Here is a 26,805-nt window from a genome sequence, read left to right as displayed (position 1 = left end):
ACTCTGTTGCCTTATCGTCCTCTCTCCCGCAAACCTTCAACCTTTTCAAAGCCTGAATGCTGACCTAATAGCAGATTTACTGCTCCAGCAAATTCAGCAAGAACAGGATTTATAATGATTGAAATGTATCTGAAACATATGTGCACTGTTGCTATTGGAAATGCACTATTATTTTTTAAAGCTAAATGAAGAAGTGGAAAATTAATTATCACCATAAATGTTTTGCAGTTAAAGCCATAAGCCATAAGCTATTTATGAGGTTTGCATGAGGGTCACACAAGACTGGGATCAGTTGAGCTCAGGTCAATCTTTTTCAAATGTTTGTAATTAATGTGCTTATTAACTGGAAGTTAGGAAATTAGGGAAGTGCACGCTCTGAAAACAGCACTTGCACTTTAGCTATTCCAGATAAATTGTTGCTAACGTGCCACTTGTTCATCCTTTTTGTGCTAAAAACACATTCCTGCGCCAAAACATGCAGAGTAACTAGCCTCGTTACATCCTCTCAGTTCATGATACTCATACTCGACTCCTTCATTGCGTTAGAGTTTCATAAATTTTCATTCTATTTACTCAAACAGTTTTTACTCTATAACTACTCTAGGAACTCAGTTCAAATATTACACTTGAAGCTGAACTAAGGTACATATGTTGATAACTATAAGATATGTTGTAGTCAAGTGACTCCATTGGCTTCTATTATATTTGTATCACATTCAGTTTTTGATTCAAGAAACCCATTCATATTGGACTCCTCTGTTGACTAAAAAGAGTTTCGCTCAGTGTGGTCACAGCCCCTGACCTGATTAAATCTGCATGGGTTTGATGATGCCATTTTCATGCTCTAGTAGCAGTAAAATGCATTAGAATCAGTGGACTTCAGTCATATTCATAACAGATTTTTTTTTCATAACTTCAGTTTTTTACACTGTACACTCCATTCAAATGGCAGAGCAGCCTGTGTGAAATTGTTCAAAATTACAAAGGCACATGATGTTTATTATATAAGGGTTACAACACATGTTGTATTCACTCGACTCCACTTATTTCTGTTATAACTCAAAGCAGTAGTACTGCAGTACACGCTCCGTCATATTGCAAAAATGCTCAGTACAGTAAAACTATGGAGACTCATGATATTACCTTTCCCCAAGTAGCTATCAAATACATTGTACTCAATGGAAATTTGTGTTCTTGCTGAAGGTCAACCACTTAATGCAGACATCCTGTATGTGTGAGTAGGTTTTGTATACGTGTGTGTCTCTGTGTTCTTCGAGATGAAATAGGACTAGCCAGTGAGTCATGAGCATTAACATTGATATTAGTATTTAACAGTAGGCATCGATAATACATTTACACAATAAAAGTAGTCCACTTTTTAACAATATACACACTGACAGATGAGAAACAAAACAAGCAACCTCTGCACTATGTTTTACGGCTTGTAGCAAACCTACCTGTCTTCCTGGAGAAAGGAGTTCCAGTTGTAAACTTGTATATTGCATTAACTAAAATGAGAATGTTATTTCTCAAACAGTCAGCAACACAAACACTTAAGTGAATTACTTTAGGTAAAAAAAATCCACATGGCCCTCCAATTGGCTCTTAACCTGGTGCATTACCATTTATGTCAGCACACTTCATAATCAGTAACCAGTGTTGTTTGGGTCATAGCCTCAGGCTGACTTACCTCTTACATTTCAAATAGCTATACTACAACTATGTTGGATTTTAAGGAATACTCACATAATTTTATGTTAAATGTACTTATTTTATGTATATCTATTGCTATTACAAAAGACTTGAATGTTATAGTTCTGGGAAATAAGGCTATCTTAAACATTTTTGTTTGATTTAAAAAGCAAGGGAAATTAAACGGATCAGTTGCTAAAGATGTGTCTGTCTTGATGAGTTAGCCTCTATTTAAACAAGTTCACTCTGAAAATAGCTTTTTTTATAATGAAGTATAGTCTATATTTATCACAGCCTGTACATCTCTATAGCAATACATTTTGTACAAAGTAGTCTTTTACTTTTTCATTTAGACGTCCTTTACTTCTTGTACTTAGAAGACGTAAAAGACTGGAGAGTGTATTAAGGGAGATTGTAATAAAGAATACATGTAACATTTATGTTGTGTTTTGACTTTCTATACTGGTAATCTCTGATCTGCTATTCTCTAATGGAGCACCTGCTGGTAAATGATTGTTGCCCTGAGTGTAGGTGAAAGGTATGAGTAAAGCGGAAACAAGGTTGCGACACACTACCTGAAGTTAGGTCATGTGTTTCCCCCCCAAATAAACTGCTCTGCTCTCCGCCAGATAACAGCAGCTGCCTGTGTGTTGACCCCTCAAACCCACTCTCACACTAACAGACCAGGCTGCAGCTCTTAATAGATCTTCTGCACCGTGTGTGTCTGACAGCTCAGAAGGTGAGATGACAGAGGAGAGACATGTGGACAACTATTGTCATGTCCTACTGACAGCACCACCTCTGGTCCACTCCAAATAGTCCTGTAAGTGGAGTGAGCAGAGGAGTGTGTGGTAACACTGTCCACTAGAGGGTGAGTGTTGTTCATATAAGAACACAAGGTACAGACTGGTGCACAGACTTCTAAAGAGGCAGGTGCTCAAAAGGGAAAAAAGAGACCCCCCCCCCACACACACACCAACAATGCAGGCTGTTGGTGGTGGTGGTGGGGGGGGGTTGTTGAAAGCGTCACATCATTCTCATGCAATTTTAAACGTGTCTCGCGCGAATTCGCAATGGCATGTTCTTGATCAATTAGTAGCCTACAGAAAGTCTCCCAAAACGGTACAAATGCTTAATATTTCATAATTTGACCAATATGATACAAGAAAGTAATAAATAAAGGATTGATTAAAATTATTGTTATTGAAATTTTTCCTCCTGGAGGAGAGCAGCATGCAACATGAGCAACACAGGTGGTGAGGTAACTGGTACCCCAAGTCTCATCCAATGGGGTGCTGAACGAGAAAGCATCGTGGGGTTAATGCACTATCCATGTATCTGGAATATCTGCAGGCTGGGAATCTATTGGTTGGTCCACAAGTGGTAGAACCATGCAGTAACTGCATTTAGTGCAGTTAGGCTACTTTATTATATAAAGCCACATCGCCAAATATGCTTAAGTAGCATAACGGCAAAACTAACTGAGCAGTTAAATGATAAACAACAACGAACTATTTAAAAACGTGTCAGGATTCTTCAATGCATGGAATTCTTGGACTGCGTTTTTACGCACACATTCACTTCAAACTCAAGCGACTCCTACATGGTCTGTCTTAAAAAAAAAGTGTTTCTGACGTGTATCTGTCCGTACTCATGTTTGGATATTCCATGGAAATACAGAAGCGCAATACTGCGCAATGAAACTTTCAGGTCATCCACGGACAGGCTGTCCCACGTTTCATGTCCAGGAGCTCTGTGTTATTCTACAGGTGTGTGAATATTACATGTGTTAAAGTACTTTACATGGAGTTTTAATGGCACGCGCTGTGGGTCTGTACAGGATCTGTGCTTGTTTCCCAACTGGAAGCGCCTTTTTTCATTAAAAACAATGGGAAGCGGCCGCAAGGCGCACGAAAGGCGGCCGCTCCCTATATATAGGCTACTGTAAGTAAATATTCATCTTCTGCTATAGGATTCAGTCAAAACTTCTACACGAGGCCAAATTGGTAATGTGTATCAATAAAGTAAGGTATCTTCAAGCCACTGCAGATTACTGGGTGTTTTTTTTTCTGAGAAACTATTGCCTTGCCTTGCGACCTTTTCATGTCTATTTAATGCCTTATTTTCCTCGCCATCATCACTCACATTATTACTTGAATGCCTGTGCCACTTCTTGCCCTAATGTCACAAGCACAAGTGAGTTTCAAATCTATTTGACACTGACCAGATAAATGGTGCAGATTTGGGTAGAGGGCTCCCTCTAGTGCCATCAATGTAAAACTATATTTATTGTCTGCATCGTGTGTAGATGCAAGTTTTCACCTGTAAAGTAAGTAGCCTACACGATTGCTTTTCTGCAAACAAGTGCAAAGTGACATCTGAGTAGCGACATCAGAAAAAAAACTGTTGCAATGAAAGCTTTATTTAACAAACAAACCGACAATAGTCTAATTCAATCCGATCTGATCTAATCTAAATTGAGAGAAATCACCTTTTCTCGTGTCATTAAAGTTCTTCTCTGTAGGTAGTGACAGTCTTTGGCCTACTCTTTTTCAACAAAAATCAGCATTAGGTGCATCAATTGAAAAATCAACAGCTTTTTTTTTTTTTTTTTTAATATCCTTCCCTAAATAAACAAAATAGGCCTAATCTATAGAATATTGGTTATCAGAAGCATTTTTCTGCAGACTGCAGATCAACAACAACTCAAATATCCTACTGATTATGACAGAGTTAATTCAGTGGTCGAGGTATTTAGAATTTCATCATCATAATCAGTGTAGTGGTAGGCTATATTGGTAAAACAAAAGCAGGTGCTGCTGTCAAAGAGTGTGATAATAACCTGACTTAAATAAGGACATTAATTACATTTACAGGAATAGACTGAACTGGAGCTGAGTGACTCCAGTCTATGACTTATATAAACTATTATATATTTCAATACCCATATTTCATAACCCTAATTTCAATGTTTATAAATCTTCTTCTCACTGGAATTTGTTTGATTGTTAGATCTGCTATTAACATTAAAGGCATTTACTCTACAGTATCTGTTGGCTCAAACCTCATAAATAGCAAATCACCTCCCCGGTCTTATGGATTTAACTGCAAAACATTTATGGTGATAATTAATTTTCCACTTCTTCATTTAGCTTTAAAAAATAATAGTGCATTTCCAATAGCAACAGTGCACATATGTTTCAGATACATTTCAATCATTATAAATCCTGTTCTTGCTGAATTTGCTGGAGCAGTAAATCTGCTATTAGGTCAGCATTCAGGCTTTGAAAAGGTTGAAGGTTTGCGGGAGAGAGGACGATAAGGCAACAGAGTTTACTCTGCAGTATCTGTGAACGGTACCACCTTCCTCCCGGCCACATACACTTCTACTATGTTGCGGTCATCACCTGCCACAGAGGAAGGAACAGGAGTGAGAAGAGTTGATAAAAAATAAAGGCGATATAAATGGTCGGTGGCACATGATAATATGAAAGGTCTGGGAAAACAAAACTGTTTCAGTGAGCAGCAGAGAAATGGACACTCACCCAAATTCAAGAACTTCTCCAAAAGAATCTGAAAGGAAAATGATGGAAAATGAGACAGTTGAAAGGTAGAAGGAGGTGTTCTATGAGTGCGGTGCGTGTGTGTGTGTGTGTGTGTGTGTGTGTGCACCACTACCTACCTCTGGCCCCTCACACTGGATCAGGTCGATGGGTCCGCCAGGTGCAGCAACATTCACCCTCAGGGCATCAAAGTCTTTGCCCACTTCAAAGTTCCCTGTCTGGTCATCCATGGACAGAGCTGGAGACAAGACAGAGACCCAGAGAAACTGTGGGATTTGCCTGTAAAACTGCAGTCAGTCACTATTAAAGGTGTCACTTTCCACAGCTACTGATGTACCGCCTCAGTAGATTCATCACATTTTACATTTAATGCATTTAGAATGAGTGGGTAGAGGTTCAGTGTCTTGCTCAAGGACATTTGTTGATGGACTCTTTGGTTAATACAGGGATTGAACCTCGGACCTTTGGACTACAAGATGTTTCTGTAACCACTTAGCCACCCTACATGACTTTTAATGGTAAGTAAATGGGAGAGATTCCTAATTGCAATGGCACTAACAGTAATGATGTGAAGTGATGTTACAGAGTGACTAGCTGGTCTGGTGTCCTACCTTGGCTGCCTCCCAATGTGGCCAGCCTGAAAACCTCCTCAAGGGTGAGTGTGTGGTAGTCTGGGTCCTGGATGGTCAAGACTTTGGATGTGTCCAGGGTTTTCCTCACGGCGTCCAGCATGGAGGCAGAGTAGCCCCCCGCCACGTCTGACGCAGGACCACACACAGGGACCAGAAGGGTGAAAGTCACACACACACACATACACAAGCACAAGCATGTGTGTGCCTGTGGACACATAAGACTCCACATGTCCACAAGTCTCCTTAAATTGTTTGCGTTTATAGAACAGGACTGAATAAAGGAGATCCTGCACATTGCTCTTGCTCAACACCAAACAGTACGGCTGGATGTGTGAATGTTACGATCTTCACTGAAATGTAGTGTGTTACCATGGTCTCATTTAATAATAATAATGATAATAATAATACTTTGAGAGCTTATGGCTTTATTTTCTGTTCATATATCTTAATATATTTTAATATGTTGCTATGTTCCCACCTGTTCCCAGCCCCAGTTTCACTTTATGTCTCAAAACCTTACGGACGTCCAACATTCCACTGCACAACCTGGAGAGGGAGAGAGAGAGAGAGAGAGAGGGAGGGAGAGAGAGAGAGAGGGAGGGAGTGAGACATTGTGGGAGATAGTTTTTTTTTTGTTTTTCATGATTTATAGATTTTTGCATTCAGAGCTTTAACATGCTATATTACATTATAGAGGTGTTATATATTTAGCTCTTTTCTGATCAAACTTTTCGGATGTAAAATCAGTACATGGGCCTGTGTTCATGGCGTTTGGTCACATATGTACAGTATCTATACTATATGTACAGAGAAACTATCAGTAACTGAGACTTACGAGATGTTGGAGTTGGGACAGTGAGACAAGGAGGCTCCTGTCTCTCTGAACCGGATCAACTCTTCATCACTGAGGTGGCAGCCATGGGCCATCACTGTCTGTGAATCATCACCATCATCGTCGTCATCATTATGAATAACAATATGAACCACGTTCACCTTGCAGGAATGTGTGTGTGCATGCAAGCATGTATACTTTGAATGTGAATGTGATGTGTCCTAACCTTGTCAGTGAGCAGGTTGTATTTGTTGCAGACGTCTGTGTAGGACTCTGATTCAGGAAACAGCTCCTTGACCAGTTTCAACTCCCCAGTGGTCTCACTGATGTGGCTCTGGGGAAAACAAACACAGTGGCATGTTAGACACTGGGTCACTTCATAGGTCACAGATCTTTGAGGGCTACTTGAATGCATAAATCAGCAAAGGGCATTTACTGTTTGTGATCAGATAATTGGAGGTTTATGGGAATCTAGAAAAGTTAAGTATGGCTATAACCTCTGAGGAAACAGCATGGAACATGAGAGATAAATACTGGAGTGAAGCTGAAAGTGAAGCTGACTAATGCTATATACCAAATGCCACACTACCATATTTTCTTCTATGGCAAAGTTTTCTGTATTTCAAAAACCATAGGTCCAACACTGTATGATCTCCTTGGCAACAGTCCCCTGATGATATTATCTTGTTGGACTGCCATCAAGAACTCACCTGAATGTGCAGGTTGTTATTCTTGGCAATCGTTCCCAGTTGTCCTAGCAAGGCTTCTGAGCAGAACCGAGCAGAGCGGGGAGTCACCACTGGCTTCACTAGAGGGTACTGCCAGAACAAAACCAAAACAAGCAACAGCAAACGTATTGTGACCCACGAATGATGCAGTCACCCTCATGGCTAATCAGTAACAAATATGTCACTTTGTTTTGACCTGTAATTCTAGTATCCATGGGCAGTATGGTGGCTCAGTGGTTCGCACTGTCGCCTCACAGCAAGAAAGACTCAGGTTCAACTCCTGGCCCCGGTCCTTTCTGTGTGGAGTTTGCATGTTCTCCCCGTGTTTGCGTGGGTTTCCTCTCACGTCAGGATTGGAGACACTAAATGGCCCATAGGTGTGAGTGTGTGTGAGTGTCTGTCTATCTGTGTTTGTCTTATGATGGACTGGTAACCTGTTCAGGATGTTTCCCTGCCTTCTGCCCAATTCATGCTGGGATAGCCCCCCAGTGAGTCTGAACAGGAGTAAGCAAGTAAAGACAATGAATGAATGAATTCATGAATGAATATTCTAGAATATTCTAGCGTAATTACTCTGCGAATTCGCGCTTGTTATATTGTTTGTTTGTCCATGTGTCACATGCGATTTGACAAAACTTTGGCTAATGATGCATCTCACCACTGAGCTCCAACATTTTCAAAATTACACTGATTGTGTAATTTTGTGTAATTTTGAAAATGTTGGAGCTCAGTGGTGAGATGCATCATTAGCCAAAGTTTTGTCAAATCGCATGTGACACATGGACAAACAAACAATATAACAAGCGCGAATTCGCAATAGCTGCGACCACGTACACGCATGCATACACACGTGGGGAATTTTTTGTGGACCAACCAACCGACCGACCGACCAACAGAGCGAGCTATAGAGCTGCTGGTCGCAGATAAAAAATGATCAATATGTATGGATTATAACTTTATAAAAATGTTTATAAAATGTTGTCACTGAGTGGCAGATTGGTAAAGGCTTCATAGACCAAGAATCTTACCTTCTTGTTCAAGAGCTCTGCAATGAACCTTGAGGGAACAAAATAATGATTATAAACAAACTCCACAACTGGGTCTGCCCCATAAAAAACTTAAAATACTGACAGCATTTACAACAATCAAAACTTCCATTAAAACTAGGTCACCAATCTATTTATGAAGGGGTTGTCAGCAGGGACTCAAGGTTGGAAAGAGGTTTACTGCAGGTTCCATGTATAAAATGGATGTGCACACAGTTTTCTGGTAAAGCTTTATTTTACAGCCCACTAATTATGCTGTAAATTTATAATTATGGGGTACTAATACAATAATAATGTTGTAGTTACAGGGTAACAAAACAATAAGTCCAGGTATTAAGGGGTAACAATTTTGCAATTATGAGAGATTTATAAGGTAGTTATGGTGTAACTATTTTTGTAATTAACGCATACTTAAAAAATAATTACAGGGTACAATAATGTAATTAGGGGGGACAAAACAAATGTTATCAGTGCTTGTTCCCTGTAGTTATGGAGTAAGTACAAGGTGTGCGGGCTGTAAAATAAAGCAATGCTTGTTCCCCTCTTGTCAGAGAAGTAGTTGAAAATGTCAAGGTAATGGACATCGATATTTGCCTAACATGGAAAAATATGTATAATGTGGTGATGCTCAGTTTCTGCAGAAAATAAAGACTGATGAGTTCACCATGACATGCATTGTGTCTGGAATCTACAGCTTACATAATGGGATCTAAATGACCCCAATGAGCCTTTTCACGCTGCGATATGTTAACAGGAAGTGATGTCATAACCAGGTAACATCAGATCCAGTCCAGGCCAGTCCTCTTCAAAATGGAAACGAGGCATTTTACAACCTGTCTTATTGATCTCCCAGCTCTCTCAAGTGGCGACTTTAGTCGGTTCATAGAGGTATTTGCTCACAGTGAATGTGCAAAGAAGAACAAAGGATATGGCTGTTCTCCGAAAATTACATTTTTGATTATAAGGGTAAGTTAACATTTGCTCCAAGCTAGCAAACGTTACCTAATGTTAATCTTGTGCATCACGACAGTGATGTTGTTGAGAACATGTACGGCACTTGTGTCTGACAGCTGTCCTACTTCAGTGGCAGTCAAAGTTTTGTTTATTCACTACTCCCCATTTTTACATGAACTATTGTAAATTAGCAACCGTCCAGTCCTAAACGGGAATATTTAATGAATTTTTTTGTGTGACAATTCAAACGTTTTTTTTCTTTTGAGGGATGATTGTAATGCCATATCATTTACTGTCATTACAGGTGGTAATAGCTTTGGAGGGGGAGGACTTTTTGGTCCCCAAGTTCACGGCTGGGACAACATCAAAAAACTATTGTGCTCAGCTGAGGACTTTTGTCCAGGCTGCCCTGACCTGCAAGAGAAGATGGAAGACCTGAAGAAAAGGCAGAAACTACTAACCCCCTAAAAGTCAAAGTTAGACTTTTAGATTTAAATTGTTTTATAAAAGAAAGGGTTTTTTTTATTTGATATTTCATCTCAACATACTGTATATTACATTCAATATAGTATGTTCAATTAAGTCTGTTACTGTGTGTTGAAGTTCCATATTTTTTGTGTATGCTATATTGTTACAGAAATGTCACCAAACAGCTGGTCTAGGGTCTCCTCTCCTAACATCGATTACCAAAGTAGTCAGATGGATCTAGGTGATATTCTGTTAAACTGTATTTACAGTGGGGCAACCTTGTACTTACCCTTTAATTACTGTGAACAAGAGGGGAACAAGCACTTATTTATTTCACAGCCCGCACACCTTACTTCATTACTACAGGGAACACTGTAGTTACATAGTTACACTGTAATTAGCAGGCTGTAAAATAAAATGTTAGCAAAAAATTGTTTGCCTGATAATACACCTGTCTTTTCACTCCAGTGTAGGCCACTTTATAAGGTCCCAGAAGTCTACTGTTGAGTGGGCTACTGCTAATGTGATGAATGAGTTACAGAGATGTTTTGGAAAGCAACAAATATTATATGGCTGGATCTGTGGGTGGAATGCAGCCAAACACCTTGGAGGAAGTAGTGCAGATGAGGAGGAGGGCAAAAGTCCACCTGATACTGGACACTCCCATCCTTTGCACTGCCTCCTTGCCCAGTACCAAAGTTCCTTCAGCCAGAGGCTTGTTTTGCCAAGTTGTGGTACAGAGAGGTTTAGGCGCTCCTTTATTCCTGCTGCTATTAGATGTTTTGACGAGTGTCTATAGGGAATACAGAAACTGAGTGCGGAAGACATGGTAGTGGCCTGGTTGCATCCTATGGATGATAATGAGATAGTGACTTTTTAATCCATGGTTTTTATATACTTATTACCTTCTTTTTCCTGCTGTGTGCGATTGTCTGTATTTGTTATTGGTTTGTTGTTTGTATTGTCTGTTATTGTTTTGTTAATGCTCTATGTTTTCTGCTGCTGGTGCCCTATCTATCTATCTATCTATCTATCTATCTAGAAACTTGGTAGCTATATTCTGTTTGGAACTGTTTGAGCCACCATTGATTTCAATGTAATTTCACCATATCACCTATGCACATAGAGCCTACACATGCACAAAGCTATTCCAATCCACTGATACCCAAGGATATGCTAAAGATATAGTCTATAGTTGATACCCACCGACAGGTTTCCTCCTCTGACTCCTGCCTGGTCTCTTTGTAATGCTTCACAGCATTGTTCCTGTCCATACACACCTTGCCCACCAAGGCACGCTGTCCAAAGTCATCTACAACAACAACAAAGATAACCCGAGAGAGCTTTATTGGTGATTGGTGTTGGCAAGTACACTGTGTATTGGCACAATATTCAGTTGCATGGTACAGGTTACAGTATAGTAAGTAAGTAGTTTATTTATATAGCACCTTTCACAGAGCAAAGTCCCAAAGAGCTTCACAAGAGTAAAATAGTTACAATAAGACCAGAAAACAGTAAAAAACAGTAAGACATAAAAACACACAGAGGCTAAACAAAGGCCAGTCTGAACAGATGTGTCTTTAGCTGCAGATGGGCTACAGCACAGCCGGCTTCCACTCCTGTCAGCTAAAAACGTTAGAAATTGCCACACGATCTAAGGAATCCTGGTTTCTGTTGCAACATGCTAATGGCAGGATCAAAATTTGGCATAAACAAAGTGAATCCATGGATCCATCCTGTCTGCTGTCAACAGTACAGGATGGTAGTGGTGTAATGATTTTTTGACACATTAAGCCCCTTAGTACCACTGGAGCAAAGACACAGCATATCTAAACATTGTTGCTGACCACATGCATCCTTTCATGGCCACACTCTACACTTTGTCAAATGAAAACTTCCAGCATGATGATGTGCCATCATCTCATGACAGGTCCAGGAACATGACAGTGACGTTAGTTTACTCCACAGTCCCCAAATCTCAATCAGCACCTTTGGAATGTGATATTCACAGTCTGAATATGCCACCAAACAATCTGCAGGAACTGTGTGATGCTATCTAGTCAAAATGAACCAAGATCCTGTGGAACGTTTCCAGCACCTTGTTGAATCCATGCCTCAAAGAACTCAGGCTGTTCTGGAGGCAAAAGAGGTGTGCTTAATAAAGTGACCTCTGAGTGTGGTAAGGTAAATGTGGGAAAAAATGTGCACATTCCCCAAGGTACAGCTGGTAAATGTGCACATTTGAGTGTCACAGTAGCGCGAGGCTCTCTCATAGTCCTGTCTCTACGTTTAGTTATGGGTACGACTCTACTTTTGCTAAGCACGTAAGACGTTGCTGTGTTGAAGCCTATGTATTGATGTAGTCTGGACAAGAAATTGATACCTGATTGATTTTATATTTTAGCCCAATGGTGGATGCACTAGCCTGCACAACTCATGTCCATACATGTGTAAAAAGATGTGGATGTGCAAAACATGCTTGCCTCTCAAACAGGCCTGCGATTTTAAAGAATCTAGCATAACATACCTCCATGAGATCAATCACCTGTTAATAAGGCTCTACTACAATACTTTTCAGTCAATATCCTAATCTGATTAAATTCATCAAATGACCCTCAGGTGCAGAACTGTGCATTGGACAGTGCACACAATGTGCAATCACCATGTTACAGATACAGAATGTGGTCAGCAGGGCACTCAGGGACTGTGAGAGCCTTGTGCTACTGTGACTAGCGTTTTCAAGTCACATTGACCAGGAAATGTACACATCTGTGACACCTACCTTGGGAAATGTGTACATTTACAAACTCTGTGGTTAATGTGCACAATTATTGGTAAATGTATACATTTACCACAGAGTTGGTAAATAGATACCTTTACCATTTTTCGACATTTACTGAGCTCATGTCATGGGTATTCGCCACAGTCACGAACAAGTAAATACCCAGCTAGCAATTTTAGGTTCCAAAAACGTTCCTGTAACATTCCCATTAGGTTATGAAAACGTTACTTAGGAATGTTTTTAGCGTTTTTAGCGGAAAGTTTTTAAAGTGTTCCCAGAATGCTCTTTCTCGAATTAGAACGTTATTTGAACATGTTATTAAAAACGTAACATAACATTCCATAACTTTCTGACACAACATTCCTATAACATTCTGACGCATAATTAAAATCCAAGTATGATATCATATGTTACAAGTATGATGTCATAAGTACTTATGTAACATTTCAGGAACGTTCTGTAAAAACATTCTGTAACCTGTGCCCTGGAGAACGTTCTCAAAACATTCTCAGAATGTTGTGGTCAGAACGTTCCACCTTTGTTAACATATACCATTGCAGGAACGTTCTTTGATATAATAAACATTCCCAAAATGTTTTGTGAACATTGCAATCAAAACATTGCTCCTGTAACATTGTCAGAACTTATAGGGAGAGTTATGTAACGTTATGGGAACGTTCTGTTCTAGCTACCCATGTGTCACATTCAGGGCTGCTGCTATGCTTATAGCAGTGATTATAAAGCTTCTACATAAGATAGAATTGCTGATTTGCATCTAAGTACATTTTATTCACCCTCTATCACTCAGTATGTTGTATAGGCCTAAATACTTTTCTGCTAAACCATGCATATTCAAACTCTGTGGCGAATAAGATGCCACTTAAAACACACTTACATTACTGATATTTCCTTCATTTATCTGGGGCTGTTTGACGGAGACATGCTTTCTGTTTTTTTCAGAAAGCTTTTACCAGCCAAGGATTTGAACAGGCAACTTCCTGGTCACAAGACTACCACCACCCTGGCTCTCCTAATCCATTTTATTATGGCCTATAATAAGACTGTCTCATTAGCATGTGCCAATACCAACAAATGGGTTATGGCTTCTCACAAACTGGATACAGAAGGTGACTCAGTTTTTATGTATGACAACCTCCAGTAGACCAGACCAGGGTTTCTCAACTTCCAACACATGACAGACAGTTAAACACTGAGGGGTCCATGCTTTAAAATATAAAGATTAGATTAGATTATAAAATAAGTCAAAAGGTGTGTGTGTGTGTGTGTGTGTGTGTGTGTGTGTGTGTGTGTGTGTGTGTGTGTGAGGGAGAGAGAGAGAGACGTGGGATTCCTTACTTGCAATCTGGCCCAGCAGGAGAGAGGCATCTGTGTGTATGGTAGCAAAGTAACATGCAGTGGTTGTTCCATTCATCAGAGTCCTTTTCTGAAATACAAAGAGATCACATTACAGGATGAAGGCCCCATTCACACAGTCTTCTTCTGTCTATACATTGTTATACCACTATATTGTTCACACCCATCTCAAACCACAGACCGTGTGACAATGAAGAGGGATTTTACTGCATTTTCCACTCTGGACACAATGACTTGCAATCCAGAAATATGATACACAACTACATCTGCCTGTGAAACCAGACAACCCTGCTAGCCTTGTAACTCGTTATCAGAGCCTCACTGATATCAAATCTGATTGATATTGTACTTTTAAATTGTTTTATGTTTTATAGATACACTTATGTACTCAGGTCTCTCTTGAAAATGAGATCTCGATCTCAAGGTGACTTACCTGATTAAATAAAGGTTTATATATATATATAAGTGCTGGATGTCTCAGAACCTTTTGCATCTAAATGAGAGCAAGTGTGATGGTGGATAATTTGGCCACCAGACATGATGAGTTTGGTTCAGGAGGACCTGGATTTTGACGTTTTGAAGCACAAGTGAAGAATTGAAGAATGTTGCATGGTCGTGTTTTTTCCCAATTCAGAAATTGTAGCTGTTTTGAGAAATGTAGCTTTTATTTCCTCTCAATTGGACTATTGTAACTTACAATATCTCTGGTAGTATCATAAAGCTCTTTAACATTTGCATTTGGTTCAGAGCGCAGCTGCTTAACAGGCATTAAGAATTGAGAACTTGTTGATTGATTGTAAGACTTTATTGATCACCTACAAACCAATACATGGTTTAGCCCCACCCACCATTTCCAAGCTCATACAGTATACCCTCAGATCCACAAATATAGCTCTCCACTCAGTTCCCAAATCCAGACTGCATTCAAAGGGAGACCGAGAATTTGCAGTTAGAGCCCATAAATTTTGGAATGACTTGCCACTGGATATAAAGTTGGCCAAGTTTGTAACATGGTTTAAAGAATTTTTGTAAAGAGTTTTTGGCCATTCGTAGCGCTAGTGGGCAAAGTGGGTCCCTGTACAACAACAAAAACACTTTTCATGTGGTTTTCAAGAACATGCAGAAGGAAGTACGAGACGTCACGAGCACGGAGGCCCGTGCACTGTTACAGGTGAGGTTAATAGGTGCAAGCACCTATTAAATTATAACCAGTTTCCGTTTACATGGAAAACTCCATTGTTCATCTTTAAGCAATGAATGTAAAAAATATGGATTTACGTTCTTTTTAAAGACCTATTTTTACAACAATTTTATTTCTCGACTTTTTTATATATAACATTATTGTTCTTATGTCTCCACTAGTCTTATATTGCCTTCTAGACTTTTATTTATTCTATACTATTGTTTTTATCGTTCTTACTGTGGTATCTGCTCTCATATTGTTTCCAGTGTTTTCCTATTCTCTGCTGCTTTACTTGTTATGTTTGGCTGAGAAGCACTTTGATTGGCTTGGAAAAGTGCACATAAATAAAGTTTATTATTATTACTATTACATTATAATTATTATTATTATTATTATTATTATTATCATTATTATTATTATTATTATTATTATCACCAGGGCATGGTACTATTATTGTTCCCATGCCAGTGACCATAGTTGCACCAACAGCATTACAATGAAACTAGTGATTAACCGGCACTGAATTAGTAATAAAATGGCAGTAACAAATGTAGAATATGCATCTATAATAAAAATATGCATGAGTATCTATGACCGACTGTTAGCTATAAAGTGCAGTAGACTGGATGACACACCACCATAAAACCCTATAAACCAGTAGAAAAAGTGGGTTTACACACCCGGCTTCTACGAGACCTTTAGCCAAAGGAAGAATGTGCATGTCGTCTATTAGTTATAGAAGTAGAGTACCAAAGTTACATCTGATGATGCTGCCTCATCCACTGTCACTAACTTACCACGACTCGTGTGTAGACCCTGTGGGCAAACTCCAAGTCCTTGAAGTGTGACTCTACAGGAAAGGTGTAGGTGTTGAGCCACTGCAGTAAGGGCAAGTCCAAGGCTGTGCCAGCGTAGCTGTACTGGGATGCATGGATGTGTGTGTCCACCATTCCTGGCATGAAGAACTCACTGCAGTGCGGCAAGTCATGAAAATGGTTTTAAGATAACCGTTTCTTATGGCCTATTTACGAAATGAGCTGTGTATTATGATAAACAGACAAGTATGCACACTTTATATAAGGTAATGTAGTGTATAGATGTAGGTACAGATCATAATATCATCGCTGATGCGCAAAAGCCCAAAACAAATCAACAGAAGATTTGTTTTAATTTGTGTTAATGTATGACAAATTTTGTTGCTGCGTGACTAATGTCAAGAATACCAAATTATAGTCTTACTCTCTGACTGATTCAAGTCATTAAGCCTCATATACTGGAAATAGATATTGTAAAATGCTCTGTATCCAGTAATTAAATCATGTTCTACTCACTGCTGTGCTAGTTGAGTGACTTCAGATGGGTTGAATCCAAAGCTTCGAGACAGCTTGTCCAGCTCCAGGCCTTTTCCAATGAAGGCAATCTGATGATGGAATGAAAGTCAGCAAGAACTTTTTGGAATAAAAGATGGTTATGCAAAACCATAACTTAATAGTTGTCAGGACTACTGCTCTCCCAGGATCTGGAGAGAGGAGAGGAATCAGCAGTGAGTGTAAAACCTCGCTGTGAGCAGGCTGCTTGAAGCCTGAGGCTGGAAAACCTCGCACATTTCTACTTAACTAGGCTGTCGATTTGTTACAGGAGCAGTTGTGTGCAGAGAGAGCAGCTCTGAAAAGTGTTGCTGCAAGCAGCTTTTGACTTGAGCTTGTGGCTTTTCCTCATCATTAATCATCAGGAGCTGCGAAGACAAATGTTTTCTTGTGGCGTTTTACATTCATGTATTAAAACCTCTTACAGCTAGTGTAAATTATGAGGTCCCGGAACATCAAGTGGTCGATGTTCCCACGAGTCGGACTCGGTCTGGGGGGAAAAGGTTCCGGAACATATTAAGACAACAAGTGCATTGGAGGCACGGTGGTGCTCAGTGCAGCCATATAGCTACTGTAGACAGATCCTGTGCCAGATCCTCGCGGTTAAGCACTGCTTGTCCTGTATGTGTGGGTAGCACCTATGACGGTTGAACCACAATTTTTGCCATATTCAGCTTATTACTAACCAGGCACTTTCCACATATTTCATTGTTGGTAACTACAGAATCTTTTTTGTTTTTCATTTGACATGAAGTTTAAATAATATAAAAATGCCATTTGACAATTGTCTCCAAGGTATGCAAAGATTTGTGAAACTGGTTTAGCTTGGAGACGACAAGTGGGCTGATATATAACTGTTTTACCCCTTTTAAATGTGGTAGCCTTACACCACAGGACCTTCACCTAAGCATTTTATGCCAAGCTGTGCAAACTTTTAAACTTTTACCTGTCGGCCAAAGTTTAAGTGTAGCTAGAGAGTAGAGTAGAGTAGAGTAAACTTTATTGTCCTCAAAGGGAAATTGGTCTTGGGCACAGTGCTACAATCCGTTGCTTCACATAAAAAACATCACAAAAACATCATAAAACACGAGAAGCGTTTGACACAGTTGCTTCACATAAAAACATCATAAAGACATGAAAAAAATACATTTTACTATACATTTGACATTGACAACACGACGGCTTAAAAATAAACTAGGAATTAAAGTGCATAAGTGCTTGTGTATTTATTGCACATTGCTCTATTGCACTAAGATTTAGCATTAGAGTTCAGCAGCTTGATGGAGGCTGGAACAAACGATAGCTTCAAGCGGTTTGATTTGCACTTTGGCACACGGAGTCTTCTTCCCGATGGCAGAGGTTCGTATTCAGAGAAGAGGGGATGTTGAGAGTCCACAATGATTTTTGTTGCTTGTTTCATGACTGCCTGCTCGTACAGGCTCTGTATGGGCTCGTATTCTTTCTTCCCTATTACCTACATAGTCGTTTTGTGCATGCTGGCTAATAATAATAATGAGCTAAGGCACAGTCCAATAAATTAATCAAATTATAGATAAACACATAGGTCCGTGATTATGCTTTTCTGTTTCAGAAAATAGGGTTAGCAACAAGCAACAATAATCAAATACTACTACTACTACCCTACTGCTGCTACTACTACTACTAGTACTATTACGAACAATAATAATAATAATAATAATAACAATAATATTCATGATCATAATCATAATAATTTTCTGTCTGACTACCTTCCCCTCTGTATCCACTCCCAGCAGCGCATCCTCCAGGACTTGCAGCGCTGTGTTCTGGGTCGAGTGGACAAATGTTCCCCTGTAGACGCGCGCAGCGGCCGGGCTGGATCCCTTGGAGCTTGCCATCCCTTTGCTGTGATCAGTCCGAGTCAAATAAAGTGTGATATGTGCTACACGTTATTGTGGGGTGATGTGCCGGGAAAGCCACCGGACAATCCCGACTTCTTTTTCTGTGAGAAGAAATACCAAAAAACAGAAACAACATGTTACAACCATAAAATAGAAAGTCGTGCTAAAAACTGAATGCAAACTTAGGTAGCTGCAAAAGTGACAGATAACAGATATTACTGTGTAAGCACGTTACAGCTTTAAATACAATTTGCATATATTTACTAGCGAATGTTACAACACTACATTCCCAAATTGATATTGAATAATGCTGCTCTTTGTCATTTTAAACTCCAACTCCATAGGTAACGTTACCGTCCGCTTCGACGCCACTTTTCACTTCTGTCTGAATCCGATATCCAAAGCTGCCAAGGTTCTCTGTTTCTCCGCTGCTGCAACTCGTGCGCATGCGTCGTCTAAAACTCTGCTGGTCTAAATTGCGGTTGCGCTCCGCGGCTGCAGCTGGCTTCTCATGTACGGCAACAATATCCACTAGAGGGTGGTAGCATGCTTTATATATGGATACAAGGTGTTTTAAAGACATGGGCCCGCAAATCTTAATATCTGGATCATGAGCATATCTTGATAATTTGTTTTGTATGGTGGCATCATTTCTTGCATAAAACAACCCACAGTAATACCCTACACAGATGATTAGACAACGTTTCTGGCATTTATAAGTCACGTTTGCAAATGCGTAGCGGCCGTGAACACAGCTCCAGTTCTGTTCCGTACACACCCTCCGTCCAGCCGCGCGACAGGAAGTGTTGCTGCTGGGAATTTCCACGAGCAAAGGTTGCTGTAGAGCAAGTAAGGTCTTTACACCCCTGTCCTGTCCTGCCTGGTCCCTAAGTTGTTGGTGTTTTCTTCTGTTTGACTTGGCAGGTAGGCTGTGTTTAATGTCCACTACAGATGCTTCTTCCTTGTTATGAATGAAACCATGGCTGCAGAGTACTACTGCTGGTTTTCTGTGCTACTAGATAATTAGTTACAGTTGATGGCTTTCACCGTGCATCCCGGGTGTAAAATAGCCTCTGGGATATCTTGTCAGTCAACTCTCTCTTTCTCACAGTACATCAGTTATGGATCAACATTTTCATATTAATAACCCTTCTCCTTTGTATCAGTGTGTGTGATCAGTGTATGGTCTGTGTATGTCTCTCTCTCTCTCTCTCTCTGTTGTGAGAGAGATGTTGTGAGTGAGCTCTAGTTTCTTCACTAGTGAAATGTATATGCCATGCACCCTGTAGGCCTAATTGTTCATCTGTGATAATGTACACGATTTTATAGCTGATGACGAAGGAGTTTGTCACCTCTCACAGACTCATAGATGATGCCATGCTGATAGTGACACCTACACTGTGGTGAATTGTTCTCAAAGCCCTCCAGCAACAGGGAAAAGCATCCCCCCGCCACGCAGACACACAAAGGCCTTTCTACGCCATTACACCCCCCTTCCGCATCGAAACAAACAGCCTCCGTCCAGCCATGCCCTTGTTCCGGGCCTCAGGCAAGCCAGGAGCGACGCCCGGGACCAAGCAGAGGAAGATGAGGACGGGGAGGAAGAGGGAGCGCAGGGAGACAGATGAAGACGGCTCTGTTGTTTCGCTGACCCGGCTGTGTCTGCTGAGCCTGGCGGACAACATGAAGACAGTGTGGGTGAAAGACTACGCCGACAACTACCTGGATCAGTACTGCTTCAGGCACATCATGGGACCTTTCAACATACTGCGTGAGTCTGTAAGGCAGTTGTGTCTAGTCGTAGTGTTCACACTGGGGACTTAAAAAAATATGACATTAATATTTATATTTCACTATAGCATCATTATTAGTTTCTGCAACACAAAAATGGCTATGTCTGAGGTAGAATAAGAAGCTGGACTTCCTCATGTACTATGTGATGGTTTATTGCGCTACAATCTCTCTCTCTCTCTCTCTCTCTCTCTCTATCTCTCTCCCTCTCTCTCTCTCTCTCTCTCTGTCTCTGTCTCTCTAACTCAAATTCAAATTCAAATATGCTTTATCGGCATGACTGTTGGGATACAATGTTGCCAAAGCAGTATGGGCTGTGTATAGTCATACAATATCATGTCATACAAATGCAAAAAGGAAACAAAGAAACAGAAAAAAGGAAACTTACGATGCAATATTGCCTCTCTCTCTCTGTCTCTCCTCCCCTCCCTCCAGCGGGTGAGCTGGTGGAGGAGCTGACATGTCTGCTGTCCTCCAGACAGCAGTTGTCCCGAGCGGCCCTGCACCTCCTGCTGGTCCCCCAGCTCCGCGGCCTGTCTCTGGCAGGCTGTCCCGGCCTGGCCACCTCCGCCCTCTGTACCCTCATCGCCGCGCGTTGCCAGGTCAGAGAGGAACCTCCAGTCTTGGCGCCCGGGCCGGCATTTATAAAGTGTCTCTAGTGGTCAATAGCCAGTGTTTGTGTACTGAAGCCAGGATTTATCACATTTGCCTTTTGCCACTAATGAATGAGAGATCACACTTATGGTTGAGATAATGAACTGAACAGATGCTGGATCAGTGTCATTCACAAGCAGCTAGTACAATCAAGTCAGTTTCCCACAGTTTGGCAGTTACCACAGCCGGGACGGGAGGCAAAACCTTTATTCCTCTATTCAGTCTATTCAAATAGTGATTGACTTCAGGTTGTTTTTTCAGCTGTGTGTGTGTATATACGCAAAATATTAGGGACATCTTCCTGATACTGAGTTGTAGCCCCTTTGGCACAATCCAGATCTCATTTGTCTCAAAGCTTAAAAATCCTCCTCTAATTTGTTATCTACATCTCCTCCTTTGTGATTGGTATAATCAGTAAGGGATAATGGCTTTTACCTGGATTCACGTCAACAGTGTACTTAATGAAAAGTGCCCCTAATATCTTGTACATTCAGTGTACATCTGAGTAGGGATTTTATTGATATGTCATTCAGTGATTTCAGTGTCTTATCTGTGTTTAAGCACTAAAGTCTGTCACTCTATTGACTATGAGCTCATGATTGGCTAGCTTACTACTGCAACATTAGCTGACTATTGCTATACTATATATACTATACTTATTTTCCTAGTTTTTGCCATGATGACGATTAATTGTGTTCAAAATTTTATCACTTTCACTGTAGGGCTTTAGGTAGCTGCAGGTTGCTGGGAGTGCTGCTATCCAATACACACACACAGGACCAAAGTGGTAATGAATCCAAGAAGTGATTAAAACACGTTTCAGGTAGAAAATAACCGGAATTATCCTTTAAATCTTTAGTTGTTTTTTTTTAAATAGTATAATTTTATAGTACAACTTAGTGCATCCCAGCACCCAAAATAACAAAAGTTTACTTTAAATTACGTTAATTAACCTGGGCATAAGCATACATACAAACATAATCAGTTTATGGGAAACCCTGCTAGTACAAGACAGCATTTTCAAATATGAAGAAGTTGTGATCCCAGGAGAGTTGTTGCATTTTTGTCCTCCACCAAAGGGGGGACTATGGATCGGTCTCAGTCCGTTAGTTAGTTAGTTAGTTAGTTCGTTAGTTCGTTAGTCACACTGTAACTTTGACTTTGTGCCGCTAGAGGGCGGCATTGACAATGAATGGGGACTCAGTGGTAAAGCAAGTTAAAGTTATCATATAGGTAACATAATAGTCTACACACGCTACACACTTGGAGACATCAGACTGGGTTGATGTGTTGAAGTGAGAGTCAATGGAGAATTTTTTAGGCAAACCTCTAACCACAAGACACTGTAGTTATTGTACAGTTGTTGGACTGTTGTACTGTTATTGCATCATCACTGCACTATCACTGTGCCGTCAGTGTTGACTACTTATATCATATTACCACTTACCTACTGTGCAATACCATATATCACTTATCATTTAGCATTTATATTATTCATAACACTCTCGCTCCTGGTGTTGTATGTTATATTGTATATTGTATTATAAACTGTATTGTAGTGTACATTATGTAATGTACGGATTCCATTTATTGCGTGTTGTAGTTCTTATATTTTGTACTGTATTGAGTAAAAACAGGACAATTAACAGTTACTACATTTCAAGATATAACTTGTAAGCCTAATTCTGAGGAGAGTAGGCAACAGAAATATATGGTCAATCTGTCCTTTCATTGTCCCATATGAAAATGCTTATACAATTTCACTCATATTTCAAGTACACTCAGCAATCACTGACTGACCCAAGGGCGGAACTACATCACTGGTGGGGGACAACATGTTTACTATTTGCATGTATTTTGGCCTATAACCCTTTATGTATTTATTTTTAACTTCTCATCTCAGGTTCTGTCCAGTCTGGACCTGTCTGGAGCCCAGCAGCTGCCCTCCCAGGTCCAGTGTGACCTGCTGAGCTGTCTGCCTGTCCTGCGCTCTCTCTCCCTGGCCGGCACCCCCTGTGACAGACGGGTGATCAGGACGCTCGCCCGCTGCTGCCCTTTGCTGTGCCACCTAGACGTTTCCCGCTGTCACTTCCTCTCCCCTGCAGCACTGCTTGCTCTCGGAGGCGGGGCTTTCTCCTCTTCCTCTAGTAGTCCTCCTGGTTCATCTTTCCGCCACACCTCTGCCTCTCATTCCCCCGTTTCTCCTCCGTCCTACTCTGACCCCTCTTCCTCCTTTTCCTCCCCTCTGTTGCCGCTCCCCCTCAGCAGTCTCCTGGCACTGGACATTGGGTTTGGGGAAGAAGAGGGAGACCCCACGGCGGCCGCGGCCTGCCTCTTGCTCTCCATGCCCCGCCTGGAGAGAGTGGCCATGGCGTGCCTGGCGCAGGCCTGCAGTCTCATCTGCCGGAGAGACTTTGGCCAAACGGACGAGTTAACTCGCAGAGAAGGAGTGCCAAGGCTGGAGGAAGTGTGGAGGGAGCGGAGGCTGAGGCAGGGGATGGATAGTGGGAGGAAGAATGAAGCAACAAATGAAGAAAATGAGGATGAAGAAGAGGATGAGAGGATGTTGTGGGAGGGCTATGAGAGCGAGAGTGAGGATGATACAAGTAGTGGAGGAGGAGTAGCAGAGAAAGGCCGGGTAGGAAGAGCGGTGCCAAAGCTTGACGCCGAAAGCTTGACCCTACGTCTAAGGGACGTCCAGGGCTTATCGTTTGCTTCTCTGGAGACTGTAGGCCGATTGTGTCCAGATGTCCACTCCGTCTCCCTGGACTTTGACGATGAGGAGGACACCGGAGGAAGAAGCCAGGGGTCTGTGTTAGCTGCGGGCCTGCAGACCTGGTCGGGCCAGCTGCGGAGCCTCTCGCTACGCTACCCTGGACCTCTGGTGGATCTCCTCCCCGCCCTGCAAGGCGTGGGCTCCTCCCTGGTCTCGCTCACCCTGGAGGGGGTGAAAACCAGCCCTCACACCCCTCTGCTGGAGGTCATCCAGGCCTGTCCCAGACTCCGAGAGCTGCTCATCTGCGCTGAGCCTCCCACTGCTGCGCAGGACGAAGAAGAGGAGGAAGACGAAGAGGGGGATGAACGGAATCTGCCGAGTCTACCTAACCTCTACTCTCTCACACTCAAGTAAGTTGAGGTCTTATAACCCATGTTTTAATCAATTAAAGAATGGCTTTGACGCTGCAGCGCAGTGATTCCTCTCACCTTGTTTGTAATTACCTAGAATAGAATGGCCAGTAAAGTATTCTTATTCATCTATGTTGTTTTTGTCTCTTATGTGTCTAGTTTCTCCTATGAACACAGCCAGATGAAGCCTGTCATGTCCTGGATGTCCCTGAAGAGGGTGCTGAAGTGTCTTCTGTCGGGCTCTCCCTTATTGGAGAAAGTCTCCCTGGTCGCCCTGCCTTGCCCTCTGAACTCTGTTTTCCAAGACATACTGTCCAGATTCAGGTGGAACTTGCATGGCAACCAACACCGTGGGGCAGATTCCTCAGACCTGCCCCCCCTGCCGCTTGGACGGGTGCAGCACCTCAGCCTGGCCCGGAGCAACGTGTCCATGCAAACAGTGATAGGGTTAGTGCAAGGGTGCAAGCGACTCAAGTACCTGGATCTGAGCTGCTGTTGGGAAATCAGCCGACTGGAGTCTTTGTACTTTCAGACGTCCAACAACGTCCAACTCGTCTGGACGTAGTGAGGGGGGGGGGGGGCAGATCACTCCTCAAGTTACTGCACTGGAGAAAACCTCATGATAATTTACCTTTGAGTCTGGGTTTTGTTTTTGTGGAAGGACTTTAATGAGTTTGGCCAACAGGAGGCGACATGTTATCACTCTAACCAACTTGAGGAAGATGACTCAACAACTTCATGAACTTTCTGATGTCAGACCGGATATGAATGTCAGAGTGTGTCTTCCCTTCTTCCTTTAGCACTTTTTCATAATCTATGATTTTGAAGTTGACACTGAGTGTCACACCACTTTATACTCTATACTCTATACACTTTATACTGTATATTGAAATAAATCCCATACTTCACATGGGATTGAAATAAGATTGAAAGTAAGTTTTTTCTGCCTTTCATCAGAATCTAAAACAATGTTTAGGCCTTATTTTATAATAATTTCGGTTGAAAATACTCTTGATTTATACAGATTTGACTATTATGTGCATTGAAATATAATGTATACTTTTATCAGTCAGATTGTATCAGTGTCTAAGATGGTGTTTATTTTGTTACCTTTTTAACCCAAATCCTTACCCGCCCTACAGACAAAGATTAATCTTACAGACTGTCGGCCATTGTGCTCATTGCTTGCAATCAAATGATGTGGGAATTACTGTTTGATAAAAACATGCGATATAGTGCCTTGAATCAATCTTAGCAGGTGTTTTTTGTTGCTGTGATTATCATGTGCCTCATATAATGGTACAATGTCATATTTTTAATAAAGACGTATTTTAAAATGAAACAGATGTTTGGTTGTACATCCTTTTGACATTTAATTAATTTGATGTCACTAATATTAGTGACGTGCTTTAGTGTAAGCATATTTTACCTGTGGAATGTATTGATGACTTTACTCAATCCTTACTCAAAAAACATTGTTTCTGCATCAAGTCCAGGTGTCCCTAGATGGCCTGGCCTCGTAGTTCCCTTAAATGCTTTGTCACCATTTCATCCTCGGTGCCTGTGTGTGTGAGTACATGTCCCCAATCGGCGGCTCCCAGATTTAGAAACAGAAATCAGGTCATGATGAATAGCATTCTTTCACTGATGTCATATCACTCTCTGATCCATCACCAACACCAGCCAATGGTTTCATAACTTGTTTATTCAATAGCGTGTGTTGTTGTCTGGCATTATATTCCTTTATTCAGAAATGTTTTGCTTCTGCTGTCATTCACTCTCACACCTATACTGAACGCACTCACCTGCCCTCCCTCTCTCCCTCTCTCCCTCTCTCTCTCTCTCTCTCTCCCTCTCCCTGAGTCCTCGGTGATGCTGCCAGTCCTGTAATCCATGAGTCAGAGGCGGCTTTCTAGATGACTCCTGACACTTCCTGCTAACTCGGAGGCGATAAACATGCCTCTGGTCTGTGCTGTCGTACAGAGAGATCACCTTACCATCTCCTATACCACTGGTGTTGTGTGCGTTTCAGAGTACAATAAGCAGTCGTCCTAGATCTCAATAGATCTCAGTCAAAGCCCTGCTCTGCTTTTTTTTAGCTACATTTATGTATGTGTGAGTTTGTCTATCTGTTTGACTGTGTGTATGTGAGTAGTTAGCGTGTTAGTTGCTGTGTGTCGTTATTGTCGGGCCTGAGCTCAGACTGGTCTAATCTGGTTACACTCTGGGAAAGCTTAGTGACGCCACCCCAGGTCACCCCTCCCTAATCTCAACCACTCCTCCTGGCCACTGAACCAAACTCACACTGTTTCTCTCTCTCCCTCTCTCTCTCTCTCTCTCTCTCTCTGCCATGTCAGCCTCTGCCTCATTGTAGAGGGTCATACACACACACACACACACACACACTTTCCTCTCTGGCTCCACTTGCTCATTCATCCAGGCTACAGTGAACTCCTACTGCCTGTTCAGTCCTGTTCCTCTATAGCAAGTCTCTTTTTCCTTCGATCCATAGCTCCTTGAGTATGTTTTCCTGAGCTTGAGTCCCAGGATTAATTGCCTGAATTTGTGCCTTGGGCTGAAAAAGTTTCCCTTCTTTAAATATAGAGTGTAGTTATTTTAACTTTTAACTAAACAGTATAGAGGGTAAAAGCTGGATGGGGGAACAGCAGCATGTTTTACTTATGTATATGGACACTCACTGCCCCCTCCTCCCTTATTGGCCAAATGGCATTT

General features: G+C 41.4%; 2 protein-coding genes across 4 annotated transcripts; one reads left to right on the top strand and one right to left on the bottom strand.

Annotated features, from left to right (window-relative positions):
- Positions 1 to 5,025: 5,025 nt before the first annotated feature.
- On the bottom strand, positions 5,026 to 18,498 carry gda (guanine deaminase). Its single transcript, XM_071531414.1, has 14 exons — positions 18,370 to 18,498; positions 16,586 to 16,674; positions 16,052 to 16,223; positions 14,054 to 14,141; positions 11,122 to 11,227; positions 8,476 to 8,503; positions 7,430 to 7,537; positions 6,946 to 7,053; positions 6,723 to 6,820; positions 6,366 to 6,433; positions 5,867 to 6,013; positions 5,375 to 5,493; positions 5,238 to 5,265; positions 5,026 to 5,099 (listed from the first exon to the last, which is right to left on the bottom strand). The coding sequence occupies exons 1-14, from the start codon at positions 18,496 to 18,498 to the stop codon at positions 5,026 to 5,028; spliced, it is 1,362 nt and encodes a 453-aa protein (XP_071387515.1).
- An 824-nt stretch (positions 18,499 to 19,322) lies between these two features.
- Positions 19,323 to 25,393, top strand: LOC139654308 (uncharacterized). 3 transcript variants are annotated; one of them, XM_071531417.1, is made up of 6 exons: positions 19,324 to 19,425; positions 19,863 to 20,272; positions 20,728 to 20,894; positions 22,850 to 23,096; positions 23,205 to 24,072; positions 24,232 to 25,393. In XM_071531417.1, exons 2-6 carry the CDS (start codon positions 20,029 to 20,031, stop codon positions 24,635 to 24,637), a joined length of 1,932 nt encoding a protein of 643 aa, XP_071387518.1. In that variant the 5' UTR covers positions 19,324 to 19,425; positions 19,863 to 20,028; the 3' UTR covers positions 24,638 to 25,393. The 3 variants fall into 3 exon arrangements, with proteins under 3 accessions (XP_071387517.1, XP_071387518.1, XP_071387516.1); XM_071531416.1 differs by having other exon boundaries at positions 19,323 to 19,425; positions 19,922 to 20,272; positions 22,850 to 24,072; XM_071531415.1 differs by having other exon boundaries at positions 22,850 to 24,072.
- The last annotated feature ends 1,412 nt before the right edge of the window (positions 25,394 to 26,805 follow it).

Source organism: Centroberyx affinis, unplaced genomic scaffold, assembly GCF_046629955.1.
Source record: "Centroberyx affinis isolate AG114_WGS23_722 - 3 ecotype Tasmania unplaced genomic scaffold, CSIRO-AGI_Caff_v1 ptg002074l_1, whole genome shotgun sequence".
Taxonomy (NCBI): Eukaryota; Metazoa; Chordata; class Actinopteri; order Beryciformes; family Berycidae; genus Centroberyx; species Centroberyx affinis.
The sequence above is the reverse complement of the archived record's forward strand: the minus strand, read 5'-3'. Positions and strand labels throughout refer to the sequence as shown.